The sequence below is a fragment of the Balaenoptera physalus genome, assembly GCF_965194825.1.
Source record: "Balaenoptera physalus genome assembly, chromosome: 12".
NCBI classification, from domain to species: Eukaryota; Metazoa; Chordata; class Mammalia; order Artiodactyla; family Balaenopteridae; genus Balaenoptera; species Balaenoptera physalus.
Window position 1 is genome coordinate 72,142,482 of NC_138897.1, and position 17,303 is coordinate 72,159,784.

A 17,303-nucleotide genomic window follows, 5' to 3' on the forward strand; every position below is an offset into this window, starting at 1 on the left:
GGTAGGATACTACTCAGTAATAACAATGAACTGCTGATACATCCAAGAACATGATGGCTCTCAAAATAATTGTGCTGAGTGAGAAATCTCAGATGAAAGAGTACAACCATATAATCCCATGTATTTGAAACTCTAGAAAATGCAAACGAATCTGCTGTGACAGCAAACAGGTCAATGGTTGCCTGGGGTTTTGGTTGCAGGAGGAGGGGAGAGAGGATTATGAAAGGGAATTTTTGCGGGTGATGGATGTGTCCATCGTCTTGAGTGCCGAGGCTTTCACGGGTGTAGATGTCAAAGCTTATCACACTGTACTTGTTAAAGATGAGTGGTTTATTTTTGCCAGTTACACCTCAGTAAGGCTGCCTCACACGCTCTCTCTCTGCTGGGTACTATCCGCAGAGTTACTGATTAAGTAGGTCTGGGCTAGGGCCTGAGAATCTGCATTTCTCACAAGTCCCCAGTTGATGCTGAAGCTGTGGGTCCAGGGACCCCGCTTTGAGAACCACTGCAGGTGAGTCTGTTTCGACAGTGAGTGGAGTGGGATGGAGTGGGGTGATGCGGCTCCCCCAGCTTCACCTGCCTGACACCCCCCTCCACGGGGGGGGGGGACTTGCAGTATTTTCTTCTTTCATGCCTCTTCTCCCCCTGGTTTCCGCGGCGCTAGGAGCCCAGACTGGCCCCAGCACGGCAGGGGATGCGAGGCTATCCCAGTGCTGGGTTTTCTTTAATGAGGTTGGGCCACATGTATCCATTTGAATCAGCAAGAGCGTTGTTGTTTGTTTTCTTGGTTTTGATGAGGAGAAGGGCTCAAGCCAGGCCCTCGTGAGCATCCCAGCCTGACCTGTTTGTTCACAGTCTGCATACAGGAATGGGGCACAGTGTGAACCCAATCGAGGAGGTGTTTGAAGTGGCTTTCTTTTTCTGTGTGTTTCTGGGGGTTGTTTTTTTAGACTAGTTGATCTGTGGGAACTGGTAGGGTATTTCTTTGTTCTCACCCTGCTACCTGGCAGGCATGGAGAGTGTTTTCTTTGTTCTCTAAGAGCAAAAATACAAGCTGGAAATTCGTCGGTCTTTGATAGAAGCCTGGGCTAGTTTTCTGGGATTGGGCCATCAGGTACTGACTCAGTGAAGGAATTTGGTGGTCAGGAAATCACCCCAAGAATGAGAGTTGCTAAGTACAGGCCCCCGAAGTCGCCAGAGTCAGCAAATAAAAATATGAGATACCTAGACCATATTCATCTTGTAACTGATCTAACAGCATGGTGACTATAGTTAATAATACTGGACTTACTGTACATTTGAAATATCCTGGGAGAGTAGAACTTATGTGTTCTTACCACACACCAAGAAACGGTAACTATGTGAGGTGATGGGTGTATTAATTAACTTCATTGCGGTAATCATTTTACAGTGTTTATGTATATCAAATCCTCACATTGCACACCTAAAAATACACAATTTTTATTTGTCAATTGTAATTCAGTAAAACTGGAAAAAATACACGATGCCCAGTTAAATTCGAGTTTCACATAAACATCAAATACTTTTTTTTAACTTAAGTGTGTCCCAAATATTACATGGGCAGGCCTGGAGGGCTGAAGTTGTATCAGAGAGGGCTACCTGGAGGCGGTGAGTACAAGCTGGTCTTGGACTGTGAGAGAAGTTAGGCAGGTGCAGTGAGGCCAGCCTTCCTGCTGCACCGAGCTCCCGATGCAGAGGCAACGGTGGGGGAGAGCCAGCAGTGCAGTGGTTGCAGAGCACAGGTTGAGGGTGTGGGCCCGGGGGGCTGTCAGCTGGAGCAGCGGGGCCAGGTTGTGGGGAAGCCGGCCCTCGGGGTGGTGCTGGCCCTCTGTGGCCGCCTTCGCTCGCTGATGGCCAGCTTCCCCTCCTTGTCCCTGCACTGCGTCCTCCCTGCCTGCCACATTTCAACTTTTACTTACTTACTTATTTATAAAATTTATTTATTTTATTTTTGGCTGCATTGGGTCTTCATTGCAGTGCGCGGGCTTCTCACTGCGGTGGCTCCTCTTGTTGCGGAGCACGGGCTCTAGAGCGCAGGCTCAGCAGTTGTGGCGCACAGGCTTAGTTGCTCCGCGGCATGTGGGATCTTCCCTTCGCGGACCAGGGCTTGAACCTGTGTCCCCTGCGTTGGCAGGCGGATTCTTAACCACTGCGCCACCAGGGAAGCCCCACATTTCAGCTTTAAATGGAACTTCTTTGAGATCGGTTAGGGCACCAGGACACATTTGAAATCACAAAGCTTTCATATTATTTTCTCCTCTGTAATTTGTTTTTCCTCAACCTAGACTGATGTTTTAAAAAAGTACCAGCAGCAGTGGTCATAATAATAATAATAATCCTTGCCTCCCAGCAGTTTGCTTCTGGCTGGCAGCAGCCAGGCTTTGGCCCGAGGCACATTTATTTTTTATGACCCAGGCATCAACTGTGGAGGAATGGGCTCCAGACAGAAGGATGGGGGATCAGGCCCTCCTGCCAGGGGCTCTGCCAGGAGCTTTCTCTTACTTGATTCTCCTAAGGACCCTTTAACAGAAGGGATTATTATCACATGTGTTGGTTGGGAGGAGTAATCAGGCTCAGAGAGGTGAAACTACTTGCTTAAGGGCACACAGCTTTGAAGTGGCAGAAGCAGGGCATCCAGGTTGGCCTGACTCTACATTGTCTCTCTTGTTCGCCCCTCGCTGTCATCTCAGGTCTGTGCCCTGGCTGCAGACCGCGTGCTCTGGGATGTGCCCCAGTGTGCAGCCTTGGGTCACTTCTCCTCTCTCAGCTTCAGTTCCTCCCCCTGTGGAGTGGGTGGAGCAACGCCCTGACCCTCGGTCTGCCCCTAGGGTGGGCGCTCAGTAGAGAATCTGGCGTACAGTGGCTCCGTCCCTCCCCAGCTGCGTGGCCTTGGACAAGTGCCTTAGACTCTCTGAGCCTCAGTTTCTCCTCTGACAATTGGAGAGACTCACAGCTGCCTTGCAAGGTAAAAGCACCTAGTGCAGCATTGTAGATGCTCAGTTAAGCCTTCTCTTCTCCCTCCTTAAATGGACTTGAAGTGCCTGGAGAGAACCTGGACCCGTCAGTGTTGAGGTAAAGGGAGCCCTTGGCTCTTGCTGGACACCTGTCCTGCCCTCCCCGTGGTCTCCGTCAAGTTCACCCACCTGTGCAGGCACCCACTTTTCTTTTGCAAATGAATGGAGTCAGTGTTCTGCATTTCCCTCCCAGATCCGGCTCCAGATCCAGGGGCTGGAACCGTGGGAATCCTTCCAGGCCTGGGTTGGTTGGTTGTAGAGACACAGGGGCGCACACCCTGGCCCTGGAGGAGGGGGTGTGGTTAACATCCCCGTGAAGCAGAGTGCGACCCCGGGCCCGGACCGTGCTTATAACCAGGGGCAGAACTCCAGGAGCTGGTTCCCTCGGCCAGGGAGGCCCCCGGTGCCGCGCCCTCCACCGGAGAGCAGCGCCCAGCTGCAGACCGTGGCTCCCTGCGGCCCTGCACCCTGTGAGAGAGGCCTGCACGTGCCCCCTCAGGGGGCTCGGCACCTAACGCACCATGCCTTCCAGCCCCGCGCCCTTCTGCTAGGAGACCCTGCCTGCCGGCCTGCCTGCCCAGCACCCGCTTCTCCTGCTCGTGCTGGTGGCTTCATTCAGTGCTTCTTCCCAGAAGCCGGCTCCTTACCGCTCCCCGGAGCGCCCCAGGCCCAGCACTCACCCTGTGCTGTCAGTGTCTGTCTGCACATCTGTCCCCCTTATTGGACTGGGAGACCCTCAAGGACGGGCCACGCCTGATTCACTTGCCAGGGACTGCTGTGCAGCAGCAGGGAAGGTGTCCCTGGAAGGCCTGACAGCCTGGGCAGAGGCATGGGGTCGAGCCCAGCATTAATTGAGTGCCACTGTGTGCCGGGCGCTGTGCTGGTGCTTTACGCACTTCAACTCATTTAATCCTCACAGTGGCCTGGGAGGAGGTTTGGCTGTTATTTTCATTCTACAGTGGTGGAAACTGAGCCTCCAGCGGAAGGGCAAGAGATTTGTGCAGTCACACCGCAGGGACGCAGAGCCGAGAGAACACGCAGTTCTGTCTGCCTCCAAATCCAAACCTGGCCTCTCTCTGCATTGTCGGAATCTCCTGGGTGCTCTAAATGCAGCCCGGTTGAATGTGGAGAGAACATTTTGGATTTTATTTTTTGCACTAAATTACCTGCCATCTTGGGTTAACCTTGCGTCTTTAATTGCATCAGACAAAGCCTGGGCATCTTCTGAGTCAGCTTTTACTTTTTCACTTTCTTTTTTTCAATTCAGTTGAGACATACAGTCAAATGTTTATGAAAGCACTAATTTTAAGTGTGCAACTCAGTGATGATTATATTCTCACACGCACCTGCAGCCCCACACCAGCTCAACATCTAGAACATTCCTCATTCCAGTAAAGGCTCCCTTGAGTCCCCACCCCATCAGAGGCATCCCTCCCGCCTGAGTCATCATCCTAACTTCTCTTCCCATAGGGGAGTTTTGCCCACATCTGGACTTCATGTAACCGGAATCCACAGTGCGTGGTCTTTTGTACATGGCTCCTCTGTCTCACGTGGAATCTGGGGGGTTCATACATGTGCTTGCATGATCAGTGACGTGATCTTTTTCCTTGCTGCTTGGTACCCCATCACTGTGCCCTGGCTGGACCACCCACTGTTTATCCATTCTCCTCTTGGTCGACATTTCGGCCGTGAGTTGATTTATCCCACTGATCTGATTTCTATTTTTGTGATTTTGAGGCAAGGACTGGCTTTTGTCAGGGCATTATGCAGAGGCGTCTGGCTCCCTAGAAGTTTAGGGAACTGTAAACATCCTCGTGATTCTAATTGCTTTAGATCAGAAGCATATATATTCATCCTTCCGTGTCTTCTGTTGCAGCAGAGACCGGGGGAGGCGGGGAGGAGAGAAAAAGAAGCAAACAAGCTCTAGTGGAAGTTTTCTAATTCTTCTGTTCGTATGAGCTAAGTGGCAGATGATGGGGTCTGCCTGTAATTTAAAGTCAAATGCTCATGGCTGACAGTGGGAGCCATAATAAATGTGTTGCCACTGTCCTTTTGGTGTCCTTTCTCTGCTACTTTGAAGTCTCATAAATAACCAAGAGCATGTTGGTAAGATGCCTTCCTCTCCTCCGTTTGCTCCAGTGGAGCAGCTGCGGTTGCTAGGTTGAGCTCCTCGTTGCTAGGGTTTTTGTGGTCCTGTGGTGCCCCAGAAATATGATGGATCAGTGGAACATGCTTCTGCTATTAATTGAAATGTTTCCACAGTGAACCTCTCAGTGTCACTGCATGCTTTGACGTTGTCCCAGTAGGTCGATGATCCTTGCAGGTTTCTTTCCCAGTTAGAAGAATTGGCTTGAGTGGAGGGGACAAGTGGCGTGGACGGGGAGTCAGAAAGCCTGATTCTAATCCTGTATCTGAAACTAACTTGCTGTGTGACCTTGGGCAAGCGTTGTCCCCTCTCTAAGCATTGGACTCCATAAAATTCAAGGACCTGCCAGCTTTGACAGCTTACAGTTCCTCACCCAAGCTCTGTAAACAGGCCAAGTGCAAATCAGGTCCTCATTATCTGTTGGAGGATTATTGACAGAAGAATTCTCATCCCCAGCTCACTTCCTCTCAACCCAGCAGGCTTCTGGGTCGCGTCTCCTTGGCCAGATGGCGTGTGTGGAGTTAGGAGTTTCAGACTAATTTTAATATTCAATCAGACATAATTGGGGGGGCTTCCCTGGTGGCACAGTGGTTGAGAATCCGCCTGCCAGTGCAGGGGACATGGGTTCGAGCCCTGGTCCAGGAAGATCCCACATGTCGCAGAGCAGCTAAGCCCGTGCGCCATAACTACTGAGCCTGCTCTCTAGAGCCCGTGCTCCGCAACAAGAGAGGCCACCGCAATGAGAAGCCCACGCACCGCAACGAAGAGTAGCTCCCGCTCGCGACAACTAGAGGAGGCCCGTGCACAGCAACGAAGACCCAAGGCAGCCAGAAATAAATAGATAAATATATAAATTTATTTAAAAAAAACAAACATAATTGGGATCATAAATCTGAAAAAGGAACAGTGACACCCTACAACCCATAAACATCTGGTCATATTATTTTCTCTTTCCTCCTGCTTAAAAATCTTTGGCAGTTTCCCTCTGCGTGCCCTGGGGATGGCAGACAGGGTCTCTTTTAGTTGCTGAGGCAGATCATTGGGTGGGGCTGCAAGGGGGGACATCCTGAAAAGAATCTGGACTTGCTGGTTTGCTGTGGGATCTTCATCGATTGGTGTTGGCTGCCACGGGTCCAGGAGTGTAAATAGGGACGCGTGTTTGTCCATCGTGGCTGGAGTTTTAAGCCTGTTCCCTTTAATATTGTGTTTGAGGCCTTCTTCATGGCACCGGCCAGCTTCTCGTGCTTATTTCCTCCCCCCCTCTGTCTGCCCCACCTCCAAAAATACCTGCTTCTCTGTCCACGTTCAGTTGAGCACCTGTTGTCTCCAAAGATGTCCTTTGTTCCCGTTGTTCCCTCTGCCCGTCAGGCCTCTATTCCATCCAGTTGGTCAGCTCTGCCTATTTGTCTTTCAGACTTCAATCACAATCTTGTCTCATCTCCTGCGACATTCTCTTTGACTCTCTCGAGTGGGATTGATCGGCCAGGCCCTCCTCTGAGATCCCACAGTCCCCCACTTAGCCAGTTTCGCACTTAGTTGTTTTTACGTCTCTCTCCACTTCTAGCTTGAGAGGTCCTCAAAGTCAAGTTCTGGATTTCGCTCATCTCTGTCTCTCCAGAGCCCAGCACAGTGCAGAGCCTCAATAAATCTATTGAATGAACACACGAATGAATAAAACTCGTGTCGCCTTCCAAAGTCAGATAGACATGATTTTTATAACTTTCCCAGCAGCCTGAGTTCTGTGTGTCAGTACTCCCCAGCTTAATCGTGGGTAATTGACCATGGTCATAAAATGACCACCCATTCCCCCCAGACCGAGCCCTGCTTCCACTTGCAAGTTTGCATTTCCTCCACCGTGACGGCCTGTTTGTCTTCCTCTCTCCCCTTGCTCTCAGCCTGAAGACAAGCAGAGGGCGGCAGCTGCCTTCGTCCAGCTCCAGGGCGCCATGGAGACGCTGGGCGTTTTGGAGAGCGAGCAGAGGGCCATTTGGCGGGTGTTGGCAGCCATCTACCACCTGGGTGCGGCGGGGGCCTGCAAAGGTACGTGCCTGCCGCCGGGCTCACCTGGGCTGCCGGCTGTCTCCGCCAGCAGGTGCCTGACAAGGCCCTTCTTTCCGTGAGGTGGGACAGGGTCAGCCTGTCATCTTCCACATCTCTGGGACTGCTCTCGGGGGGGCTGCCGAGCCAGGCGTGCCGAGAAGGAAGCGGGCTGGATGTTTCAAGCAAACTGCGTCACCCAGCGCTGTCCAGTGGAGCTTTCTGTGATGACAGGGGGAGGTTCTCTGTCCAGCAGGATGGCCGCTAGCTGTACGTGGCTGTCGAGCTTTTGACATGCAGCTGGTGCAACCGAGGCGTTGACTTTTTCATTGCATTAAATTCTAAGTAACGTACATTTAAATAGCCACATGTAGCTAGCTTGTGGTTACTGTGCTGAGAAGAGACACCCTGAAACGGGTGAGAGAAGGCTGGGTCCACGCACTAAAAGTGATGTTTTCTGTCTGGACATCTTGGCGATGCTCACGCCATATGCGCTGGAGCTGACGCAGCTCTCCTTCTCCTCCCAACCCTGCTCGCCATCCTTAACTGTCTGTTTGCTTATTGTCCCTGCTTCAAGTTGCTCTCCCCGAGTGGTTCTCATCGTCCCTCTCCCTCCCCCATCCCTATCCAGTCGTTGACCTTGCCCTGTAGATACTTTCTGTGACGGCATTTCTGTCCTGACTTCTCTATTCTTACTATTATCACCTTAGACTAAGTATTTGCTAATCCTTTTTTTGCTTGGACTATTGCGGTAGCGTCACTGCTGATGGCTTGGCTCCACCCTCACTGTGACCACTGGGCTCCTTTCTAAAACGTAGACCTGTAGTGCCATTCCCTGCTTAGACTCCTCCCGAGGCTCTCTCCTGTCTGCTACGTCAAGTAAAATGCCTTGGATTGGCATTCAAGGCTCCTCGCTTCCCTAACCAGGCTCTTGTGCCATTGCTTTTGGCACTGCGAAAGGTCCCGGGGAGACGGTCAATATTGAGAGCAGTGTGGCTTCTGCCTTCATGGGGCTTATGGTACCTTATACTGTGATTGTGTCCTTGTCTAGCTGTTTCCTGTAGAGAGTGGCTTCCTTTGGGCCCAGAACATAGAGTTGGAATTTACTTTTTGAATGGACACACGTGTTCATGGAGGTCTGTCCTCTGGAGCTATGTGTTGACTCTGGCTGACATTCTGGGCCATCCCTCTGTGGGGCAGCAGACTTCTTTGGAATATGCTGGCATGTTATTCCTGCCATTCCCATACCCGTGGGCCTTGTGGCCTGTTCTTTTGATTTTCATACACTTGAGCTGCATTGGTCCACTGATTTGATTTTGGACATTTCTAGAAGTTATGCTGAGTCAGAAATAGGGAAGGTAGGGAGTCCACAGTTGGTCCAAGCCAAGGGCAGACATGCTTAACTGGGCAAACATGGAAAAATCACATGCCACTTGCCTTTTCCAAAAATCAGCCGTGGGCCATGCTCAACGCCCTGACCATTTGGAAATCAGCCAGCTTTGTAAATGGACGGGGATTGGGGATGTCATTGCACAGTTCAGATCAGAAAAGCTGTTGAAGGTTTAGAGTTGGGGCACAGGCATCTATAGACTGGGGATGTGTGGAAGGAAGCAAACGTATTTTACCGAATAGAAAACTGAGGCTCAGAAGGTCTAGGTGCAATAAACTCCAGGCTGGGGCTTCCCTGGTGGTGCAGTGATTAAGAATCTGCCTGCCAATGCAGGGGACACAGGTTCGAGCCCTGGTCCGGGAAGATTCCACATGCCACGGAGCAACTAAGCCCGTGCACCACAACTACTGAGCCCGTGCTCTAGAGCCCGTGCTCCGCAACAAGAGAAGCCACCACAGTGAGAAGCCTGCGCACCGCAACGAAGAGTAGCCCCTGCTCCCCGCAACTGGAGGAAAGCCCACGCAGCGACGAAGACCCAACGCAGCCCCCCAGAAAAAACTCCAGGCTGTGGGCGCTTGAGGGAGGCAGATTTGAGTTTAAAACCAAACTTCTCTGAGCTTCGGAGAGGCCTCCTCTTTCATTGGGCCAAGACTGGGGTTGGTGTGAGGATTAAATGGAATAAAGAAGAGAAAGCTGAATTAAGCTGCTTTCCCCGGAGGCAGACCCTGAGACAAACATTGCATGTAGGCTTTGGGGGAGGGGGTATCATGAGGAACCAGTAGGGAAGTGAGGGAAGAAAGGCAGGTGATGCTGGAGTCTTAAGGAGTGGATTAGCTGTGGGAAGTGGGGGGCCAGTATCTCTGGGGACCTCTGGGAGACTCTGAAGAACATGTCTCCTCATCGTGTATTACCCGAGGGACGAGGGAGCCGGGATATTGATCTACCGCCTCCTGCTTCTCCCTGGTTGAAGGTTGCTCCTGGGGAGCATTCCCCCCTGCCCTTCCAGCCTGCCCCATGCATGAGCTGAGCATGTCCGGCAGCCAGGAAAGCAGAGAGGCGCAGACAGGTACCTGTAGTGACAGGCCAGGGACACGTGTGGGGTGGTATGTACGGAATGGCCAGGGCGAGGGGTGGTGGACAGGTCATCCACGCTTCTAGCCCCAGGCAGTCCCTCGGTAGATTGTGCTGTTGAGCCTGGGTTAGGTGACTCTCCCAGGGTGTCACAGCCACATGCCTCTCTGCTTTGCTCAACTCGAATAGTCTTGTTCCCTCCCGGCACTCAGCAAAGCCTAGGGAGAGGACAGGGCCGTTGGGACCTACCTTCCGATTTCCATTGTCACGCTTGAACCCTCTCTGCCTCGGGTGCGACAAAACAGAGGCTAAGGGAGCCCCCAGTCTATTGACCTGTCACCAGAGAAGTTCGATGCCTGACTTTCTTCTCCTGAGGCTCCTGGGGCACCCCCTCTGATGGGGGCTCGGGACTCATACCTGTAGCTGCCTGTAGCGATAAAAGAGAAAGGCACGTTTATAAATATTTTATTAGTACGTGATTATGGCAATAATTCCTCCCAGCCTCCCCCCACACCACCTGATAAATTATTTTAAGAGGAGCTGCTGTCAGTCTGCCTGAGAGGCCTGCTTGATGATTTACTTACTATATATTCTGCTTTGGAAGATTTCATAATAGGTTGCTCTCAAATCAGCTATTAAGAATTTCAAAGTCATATATAAATGTCTTTGCTTTGTGTCATAACAGATCATTTCGAAATATATTAAGAATCATTTCCGTTAATCAGGGTTTTTTTTTTTTTTTCATTAAAATGATGCTCTCCTCCCAGTGCACCCAGCTTCCTTAACTTATTTTGAAAGTCCTGATCCTATTTTTAAAAACCAATATCAGTCCCTGTGGGGAGATTTCAGACCTTATAACTGGACTTAGGATTTTTGAACTGTTTCAGCAGTAACGACAACCACCACTAATATTGGTTTCGCGTTTGATGGTTTCAAAAGCACTTGTACCTCTCTTGTGCCTTTTGATCTGATTGGATTCATACAATAACCTGGTGAGGAAGGATAGCGCCATGGGCAAGAGTCAGCCTCCTGGCTTGGCTTCTCTGATCCTCAGTTTCCTCCTCTCTAAAATGGGGCTAATGATGGCACCCACTTTGTAGGCTTGTCATGAGGATTAAATGAGTCAGTGCCAAACGTGTGAGCACAGGACTTGGCTCACGGCTTTATAAGAGGAGGAATGCGGTTTACCTGACGTCACACAGCTAGTATGTTCCAGAGGGCAGTTTGGAACCACGGCCGGTCTCCCTGCAAATATCACTCCCCTGCCCTAGACTTTGCAGAGGGCTGTTAGGGTCATTCCTTGCTGGAGAATTGACCTGTTTTCCTGGGCCCTGTGCTGAGTGCTTACAGACGTGATGTCACTGCACAGCCTTAGACTAGCCCAGGAGGAGCGAGAACTATTAGATGCCCATTTTACAGATGAGGAGACTGAGGCCTGCCAGAGCGGTTCATCCTCATCCCCAAGGGCACACAGCTAAAGCCAGAGGTGGGATTTGGACCCAGGTCTGCCCAGGCACTGAGCCTAACCTCTGAGACGACACCTCTGGCCTCCCTGGCCCTGTGTGCCGCTGCTTCTGGCCTCACAGGCTCCAAGGGCTGGTGATGTCACTTTTTCACTGGGGTGCCCTATTTTTACTCATGACACTTCTGGCACCAAATGTGTGGGGTTTTCCTTACACCAACCAGTCCTCTGATTCTCCGGACACCAACTGGGTGTCCTACAATTTAGTCCACTCCTGATACTACTTGGAGTTAGTGCAGGTTATGGGCTCGGTCCCACGAGACTGTACCACTTCAGACATTGTTCATAAGTTTGGGCCACCTGTACTTCTGATGGACCAGCTATAAAGTTGGGCTCCCACAGACCCCTCCTTGGTTTGATAATTTGCTAGAATGACTGACAGAACTTAGGAGGGCTTATACTTACCAGTACCTGTTTATCGTAAGGCATACAACTCAGGAACAGCCGCATGGAAGAGATGCGCAGGGCAAGTTATAGAGCAAGGGGCTTCCCTGCCTTCACTGTGCGACCCTCCCGGCACCTCAGTGTGTTCAGTGACCTGGAAGCTCTCTGAGCCCAATCGTTCGGGGTTTTTGGAGGTTTCATTACACAGGCGTGATTGATTAAATCATTGTAATCAGTCACGGCCCCAGCACACTCCTGGGGGCCCCTGAGTCTCCTCTCTTGGGGGAGTGGCATTAGGCCCCCACTGACCCCTGAGTTCCTGCAGGGCGCTGCCACCGTGACCTTCCCCCACCACCTTCTGGGTCCCTCCAGCCCGTATGACTTGGTGTTCTTGACCCCAGGAGGCTGGCTGCCTGTGGGGCTCTGGATCACCCTGTCATCAGCAGTGCCCTGGGCAGCGTCGGAGTCAGAGAGGGCACCCCACTAGAATGTGGCAGAGCAGCGACACGGGAGTCTCGAAGTCAGCTAGTCCTGGGTTCAGGTCTCAGCTTGGCCTCTTACTTAGCTGTGTGTGACCTCCGCCAAGTTCCGGGGCTCGCCGGAGCCTCCTCTGGAAGAGGGAGAAAGGGCGGCGGAGAGCCGACTGGGGTCTCACGCACGGCTGCGGTGCTAGTAATGCTTTCGCTCTGGGCTGCGTCCCATGGGCAGGCCCGGTGGCTCCTGGCTCGGCCGGCTAGCCGGTCATAAAGAGGCCGCGTTCTTCCCTCTGTCTGCACTGTCTCCACCTCCTTTCTGTTTCTCAAGCTCACTGTCCCTGCTGGGTCCCTTGGGAAGGCTGTGGGAGGGGGCCCTGGGGGCTGCCTCGGTATGGCAGGCAGAAAACCCTGGGTGATTTGACGCGGGATGGTTTGCTGTGAACCAAGACTCATGGCCTGGGCCGTCCCTCAGGAGCCATCAGGGAACCATTTATCCAGCCTCGTGTTTCTTTCCTTTGGCAGAATGTGGCCCATGGAACAATCAGCTGGCACCCATGGGTTTTGAATGGCAGCAAACAGTTGTTCTCTGGAGCTCACTTGACAAGGAGAGGGTGGGGGAGGAGCGACACGCTGGGCCCTGCAGTGGGCAGAGCCGGCCTTGAGTTCAGGCTCCTCCACCTCCTGGCTGTGTGATTTAACCTGTGCAAGAGGTTTCACCTCTCTGGACCGCCGCTTCCGTGCCTGTAAAATGGTAAAACCCTGTCTACCTTCTACATCGTTAGTCAGGTAATGGCTGCATCCCACCCACCTGGCACATGGGCGGGGTTCAGCAAGCCCTGACTCTCTTTTCTTTGCAAAGTGCTTTTTGTTATCTGTTGGCTCTGTTGGCATCAAAGCCTGCCCTGACATGGGCCGGGTCGGGGTGGAGAACTCAAGCCTCCAGGGAATGCAGCTCATTGCTGAAGGGCACATGGGGAAACCTCTGTGCTAGTGAATGGCAGCTTCAGAACCGGGGTCCAGTTCCGGACTCTCAGTCCAGTGCTCTTTCCACAGCTTCGAGGAAGGTTCTGAGGGCCAGGGAGAGTGTGGGGTAGTGGTCAGAGCAGTCAGGAGTGACACGGTCTTGTGCTCAAGTGGAAGTGAGGATTCCAGCACTTGCTAGCTTTGTGACTGGTCATGTGACCTTGCTGCCATGACCTGGCAGCCCCATGTTGTTCCGTGGCTTGAACAATGATCATTTTATTATCTCCCCAAGCTCCTGGGAGTCTGCAGTTTGGAAGGGCTCGGCTGGGCTGCGGTCAGAGGGTGGCTGACCCAGAAACAGTGGGGCTGGAGTCGCCGGGACTAGCCGGGCACCTCTGTCTCTCCGAGTCTCAGATCTCGGGTCCCAGTGTGGGCCTGATCGGGCTTCCTTGTGGCCTGGCGGCTTCGGGGCTCCAAGGAAGCTTCCAGAGAGCAGCATGGAAGCTGCATCACCTCTTTTGAGCTGGCCTCAGCTATCATGCAGTGTCACTGCTGCCATGCTCTGTGTCACAGCTTCAAGGGCCAGGCAGTCTAGACTCCAACCCTGGATGGGGGAGTGACGAGGTTCGAGAATATGTCGGGTGAGAGATACTGGTGTGGCCATATGTTGGTCTTGAGCAAGGAACTTAAGCTTTCTGAGGCTCAGTTTTCCGACCTATACAATGGGATTGAAAGCAGTAGTGACTTCACAGGTCTGCTAAGCAGATGAAGTGAAATGTATGTCAAGGGCTAAGCTCAGTGCCAGGCACTTGTCAGAGCTGCTGTTGTGAATTAGGGAGTCGCAAAGCTTGGAGATACTTGCCGGCTCCCTGCTGGGATGGCAGGAGGATGCTCCTGGGATTTCTGCTCCCTACTTTTATTACCAGTGCCCCCCAGTATCCTCTGATGCCCCTAAAGACCCTTTTCCCACAGGAGAGTAAATCAAGGAGGAACTCGGAGCCCTTTTTGCAGCAAGAAACAATTCTCTTGTCTCGGGACCTCTTGGCTGCGTGAGATTAAAACCAGTCAGGACCCTCTTCTCAGGAATGTTCCCTGAACAAAATCCTCCCGGGGTCTTGCTGTCCTGCATGTCAGCCCAAGGCTGGGAGTCACTTAACCTGTGTTCTCTCCTCTAATTCCCACGGCAACCGTGACAGGTAGGGAGGGAAGTCCCACTTGGCAGTTCAGGCTGCTGAGGCTCAGAGAGGTTATGTAACTTTGCCGAGGCCAAACGGCACCACGTGGTGGAGCCAAGGTTAGAATCGGTGCCTGTCTGCCTCCAGAGCTAGTGTCCTTCTCCTCTGTGAGGCCGCTCATCTGGCCCAGTCCTTGGGTGCATTTTGGGTGCTCGGACCTCCACCTCCCCTCTGAGAGCAGCTTCTCGGCTCCGTCCCCAGTCTCCCATCTCCGTTCCTTCATCTGGAAGGGCATCCGCTAAGCAGAAGCGAGGCAGGAGAGCTCGGAATCGACGCTCACAGCATGGGCTCTGGGGCCAGGCAGCCCTGTGTTTCACCCCAGCTCTCCTGTGTGATCTGTGACTCTCTTCACCTCTGAGGCGCAGTGTCCTCATCTGTAGACTGGGGATAAACAGTCCTTGGGAGGCTTAAGTTATTCAGTTTGAATGTGTAAAGCTCGGCCACCCTTGTTGTTATTGCTATTATTATTGTTAATGGAAAACCTGCCCACCATCCAGGCGTTTCCCCGGCAAAGCTTTGAGTCTACAAAGATGACTCGGGCTGGTCTTTAATCCTCTCCAATCCCTGTGGTCCCGTAGCTGTAAGAGACGTACACCCTCCCTGGAAAGTCTGAGGCTCTTTGTCACTCTGCCCGCTGTCCCTCATTACTCCATAAAAATGACAGTACTGTTCAGAATCCAAAATAACAAGGATGCGGTATCTGCCTTGACGGCCGAGTTGCTTTGCTTTCCTTTGGCTCTGAAGGCTGATGAGAGGTTTAATTTATTTGTCTTTTACTAAATTTTCCAGTCTACTTGTTGCTGACTCCATTGCCTAATATATGATGCAGTCGGGCCCATGTATAACCCGGGGGGGGCCTGTAATGGAGTGATGGAGGGAGGCTGCCCGTCGGCCACCACTCCGTGCCTGTTCTAATAGAGACATCAGTCCCTGAATGGATGGGGCCGTAACTCGGGGAGCCCGGAGGGGCCCGCAGGAAGAAGAGACGATTGTAATGATGACGGGAACCCAGCCCCCTACCTTCTGCTGGGAACCTCCCCCCACCCCCGACATCTAGCAGCCAGGGGAGTCTGTCCAAGGATAGGAGGAGGTGGCCTGATGCTCCCCAAGCCCGGATAAGACCCTGAGCACAGAAGGCCACGGGGAGTAGCAACAGTGATGCCGTCAACGCAAAGCAATCACCATGTATTCACGCACTTTACTCTTTTTATTGTTCTAAAATAACTGCACAAATAATACTGTAAGGTTGTCTTCCTATGAAAAATGGAAACAATACAGACGAACACAGAATGTCGAAAGCAGGTCCCACCCACTCCCTTGATCCTCCTGACCTCAAAGGTGACCGTTGTTAAGGTGCAAAGGTGACATTTATTACAACTGATGAGCCAATACTGATACACCGTTATTAACCGAAGTCCCCAGTTTACCTTGGGGTTCGCCCTTGGTGTTGTACATTCTCTGGGATTTGACAAGTGTGTCATGTCATGTCGTGTGTCCACCATGACCGTGTGATCCAGGCTAGTTCCACTGCCCTAACAGGCTAGCTTTTTTTTTTTTCTCTTAAACTTTTTGATTCGAAATCATCATAGATTCATAAGTAGCTGGAACAGTAACACATCGAGTCCCTGACCCCGTCCCCCAGTTGTGGCTGCGGACGTGGCTGGAGTCCCTCTCAAAAGCAGAGAGTGGCCGTGGCTGTGTCACTGTGTCCCCAGTGTAGGCCTCACCCTCAGGCCTTTTAGACTGAGCACGAGCTACACCTGTGCACGTGACAACTACGGGGGTGGCTGGCTGGCGCTGTTACAATACAAACAAGTTCACACCGGCTCCATTTCCACGTGCTCTGCTTCTACCCGTGCCGGAACGGCGTGGGCCTCTCTGCCTGTGGCTCACAGTAGCGCCCCTTGTTCTCTCCCTTAACTGCAGGGCTTGCCCAGCGAGGGGGCCTCAGTCGATGTCGCACTTCTCCAGCTGATGAGCATTTGGGCAGTCTTCTGCTTTGGGGGGTTCTAAACAGCGCCACGTGGGCATACATCCCTGTATGTGGAGGCGGTGCAGGGGTGAGCGTTCTGGCGCCATGGTGGCCTGGGCCTGGGCCTGGGCCTGCTGGACCAGGGGGCATGTTTGAGGTTGAACATTTCCATGGACACGGCTCGATTCCCCTGCCTGTATTCACAAGGGTCGGCTCACTGCAGCCTCACAAGCCTGGGGGGGATGTGAGACTGGAGTCTGGCTCTCTGAACACCTGGGCCGTGGCTGCGTTCATGCTGCTCCATCCTCCCCCCTCCCCCCGCCCCCGCGGCCTCCTTTTCTTCATCCTCCTCCTCCTCCCCCACTCGCCCTCTTCCCCCTCCGCTCCCCCCTTACTGCTCTCCTTCCTCTCTCTCCTCTCCCTCCTTCTCTCTTCCTTTTCTTCTTCTTCTCTATGCCTATTGGATGGTAGGCCCTCGGCAAAGCCGTTCTTACATTCCAAGACAAAACTTCCGTCTGATCAAGGGAGGGAGACCTAGACAGGCACGTTGGAGACGCCAGGAGAAAATTCTAGGCAGGAGACACCCAAAGTTCAGAGGGGTCAGTCCCGCCCAAGGGGTCCTAGGGCCTGGGACCCTTGAACCGAATCTCCCAAACAGAGTGGAAATCAGGGAGGATGCTCCAGACAGCAGAGCCTCGGTGAGCAGTGGTGTGGTGGCCCGAGCAAGGCCTGGGGCCTTCATGTCCCCGTCTGCGAGGCGCCAACCTCAGACCCCGGCACCGGTGCTGCGGGATTGAGAGAGGATTACCACGTGGCCCTGGAGCAGGCCCCGCACCCCCGAGTCTGGTCCCTGCCTGGGCCCTGTCCTCCGCCTGCCTTCCCGCGCCCACAGGCCCCCAGCTGGTGGCTTGGCTCCCTGCCCGACAGCTGCCGCAGCCGGGCCTATTCTGGGCCACAGGCAAGGATTGATTCGGCATTTTCTAAGCATATTGAATTCATTTGTTAAGCTGGAATGGCGGCTGTGGGATGTAAACAGTTATATTATAAAAGCCACAAAGCCCTGAAGTGGCTG

At 52.8% G+C, this 17,303-nt stretch overlaps 1 protein-coding gene across 3 annotated transcripts in view; it reads left to right on the forward strand.

Annotated features, from left to right (window-relative positions):
• The window catches only part of MYO18B (myosin XVIIIB), a 233,625-nt gene that overhangs the window by 35,869 nt on the left and 180,453 nt on the right, over positions 1-17,303 (forward strand). For all 3 annotated transcript variants that reach the window (XM_082416250.1, XM_082416251.1, XM_082416249.1), the window contains one exon: positions 7,077-7,221. In XM_082416250.1, coding sequence (XP_082272376.1) covers positions 7,077-7,221 — 145 coding nt within the window. The remainder of the gene's footprint in view (positions 1-7,076; positions 7,222-17,303) is intronic.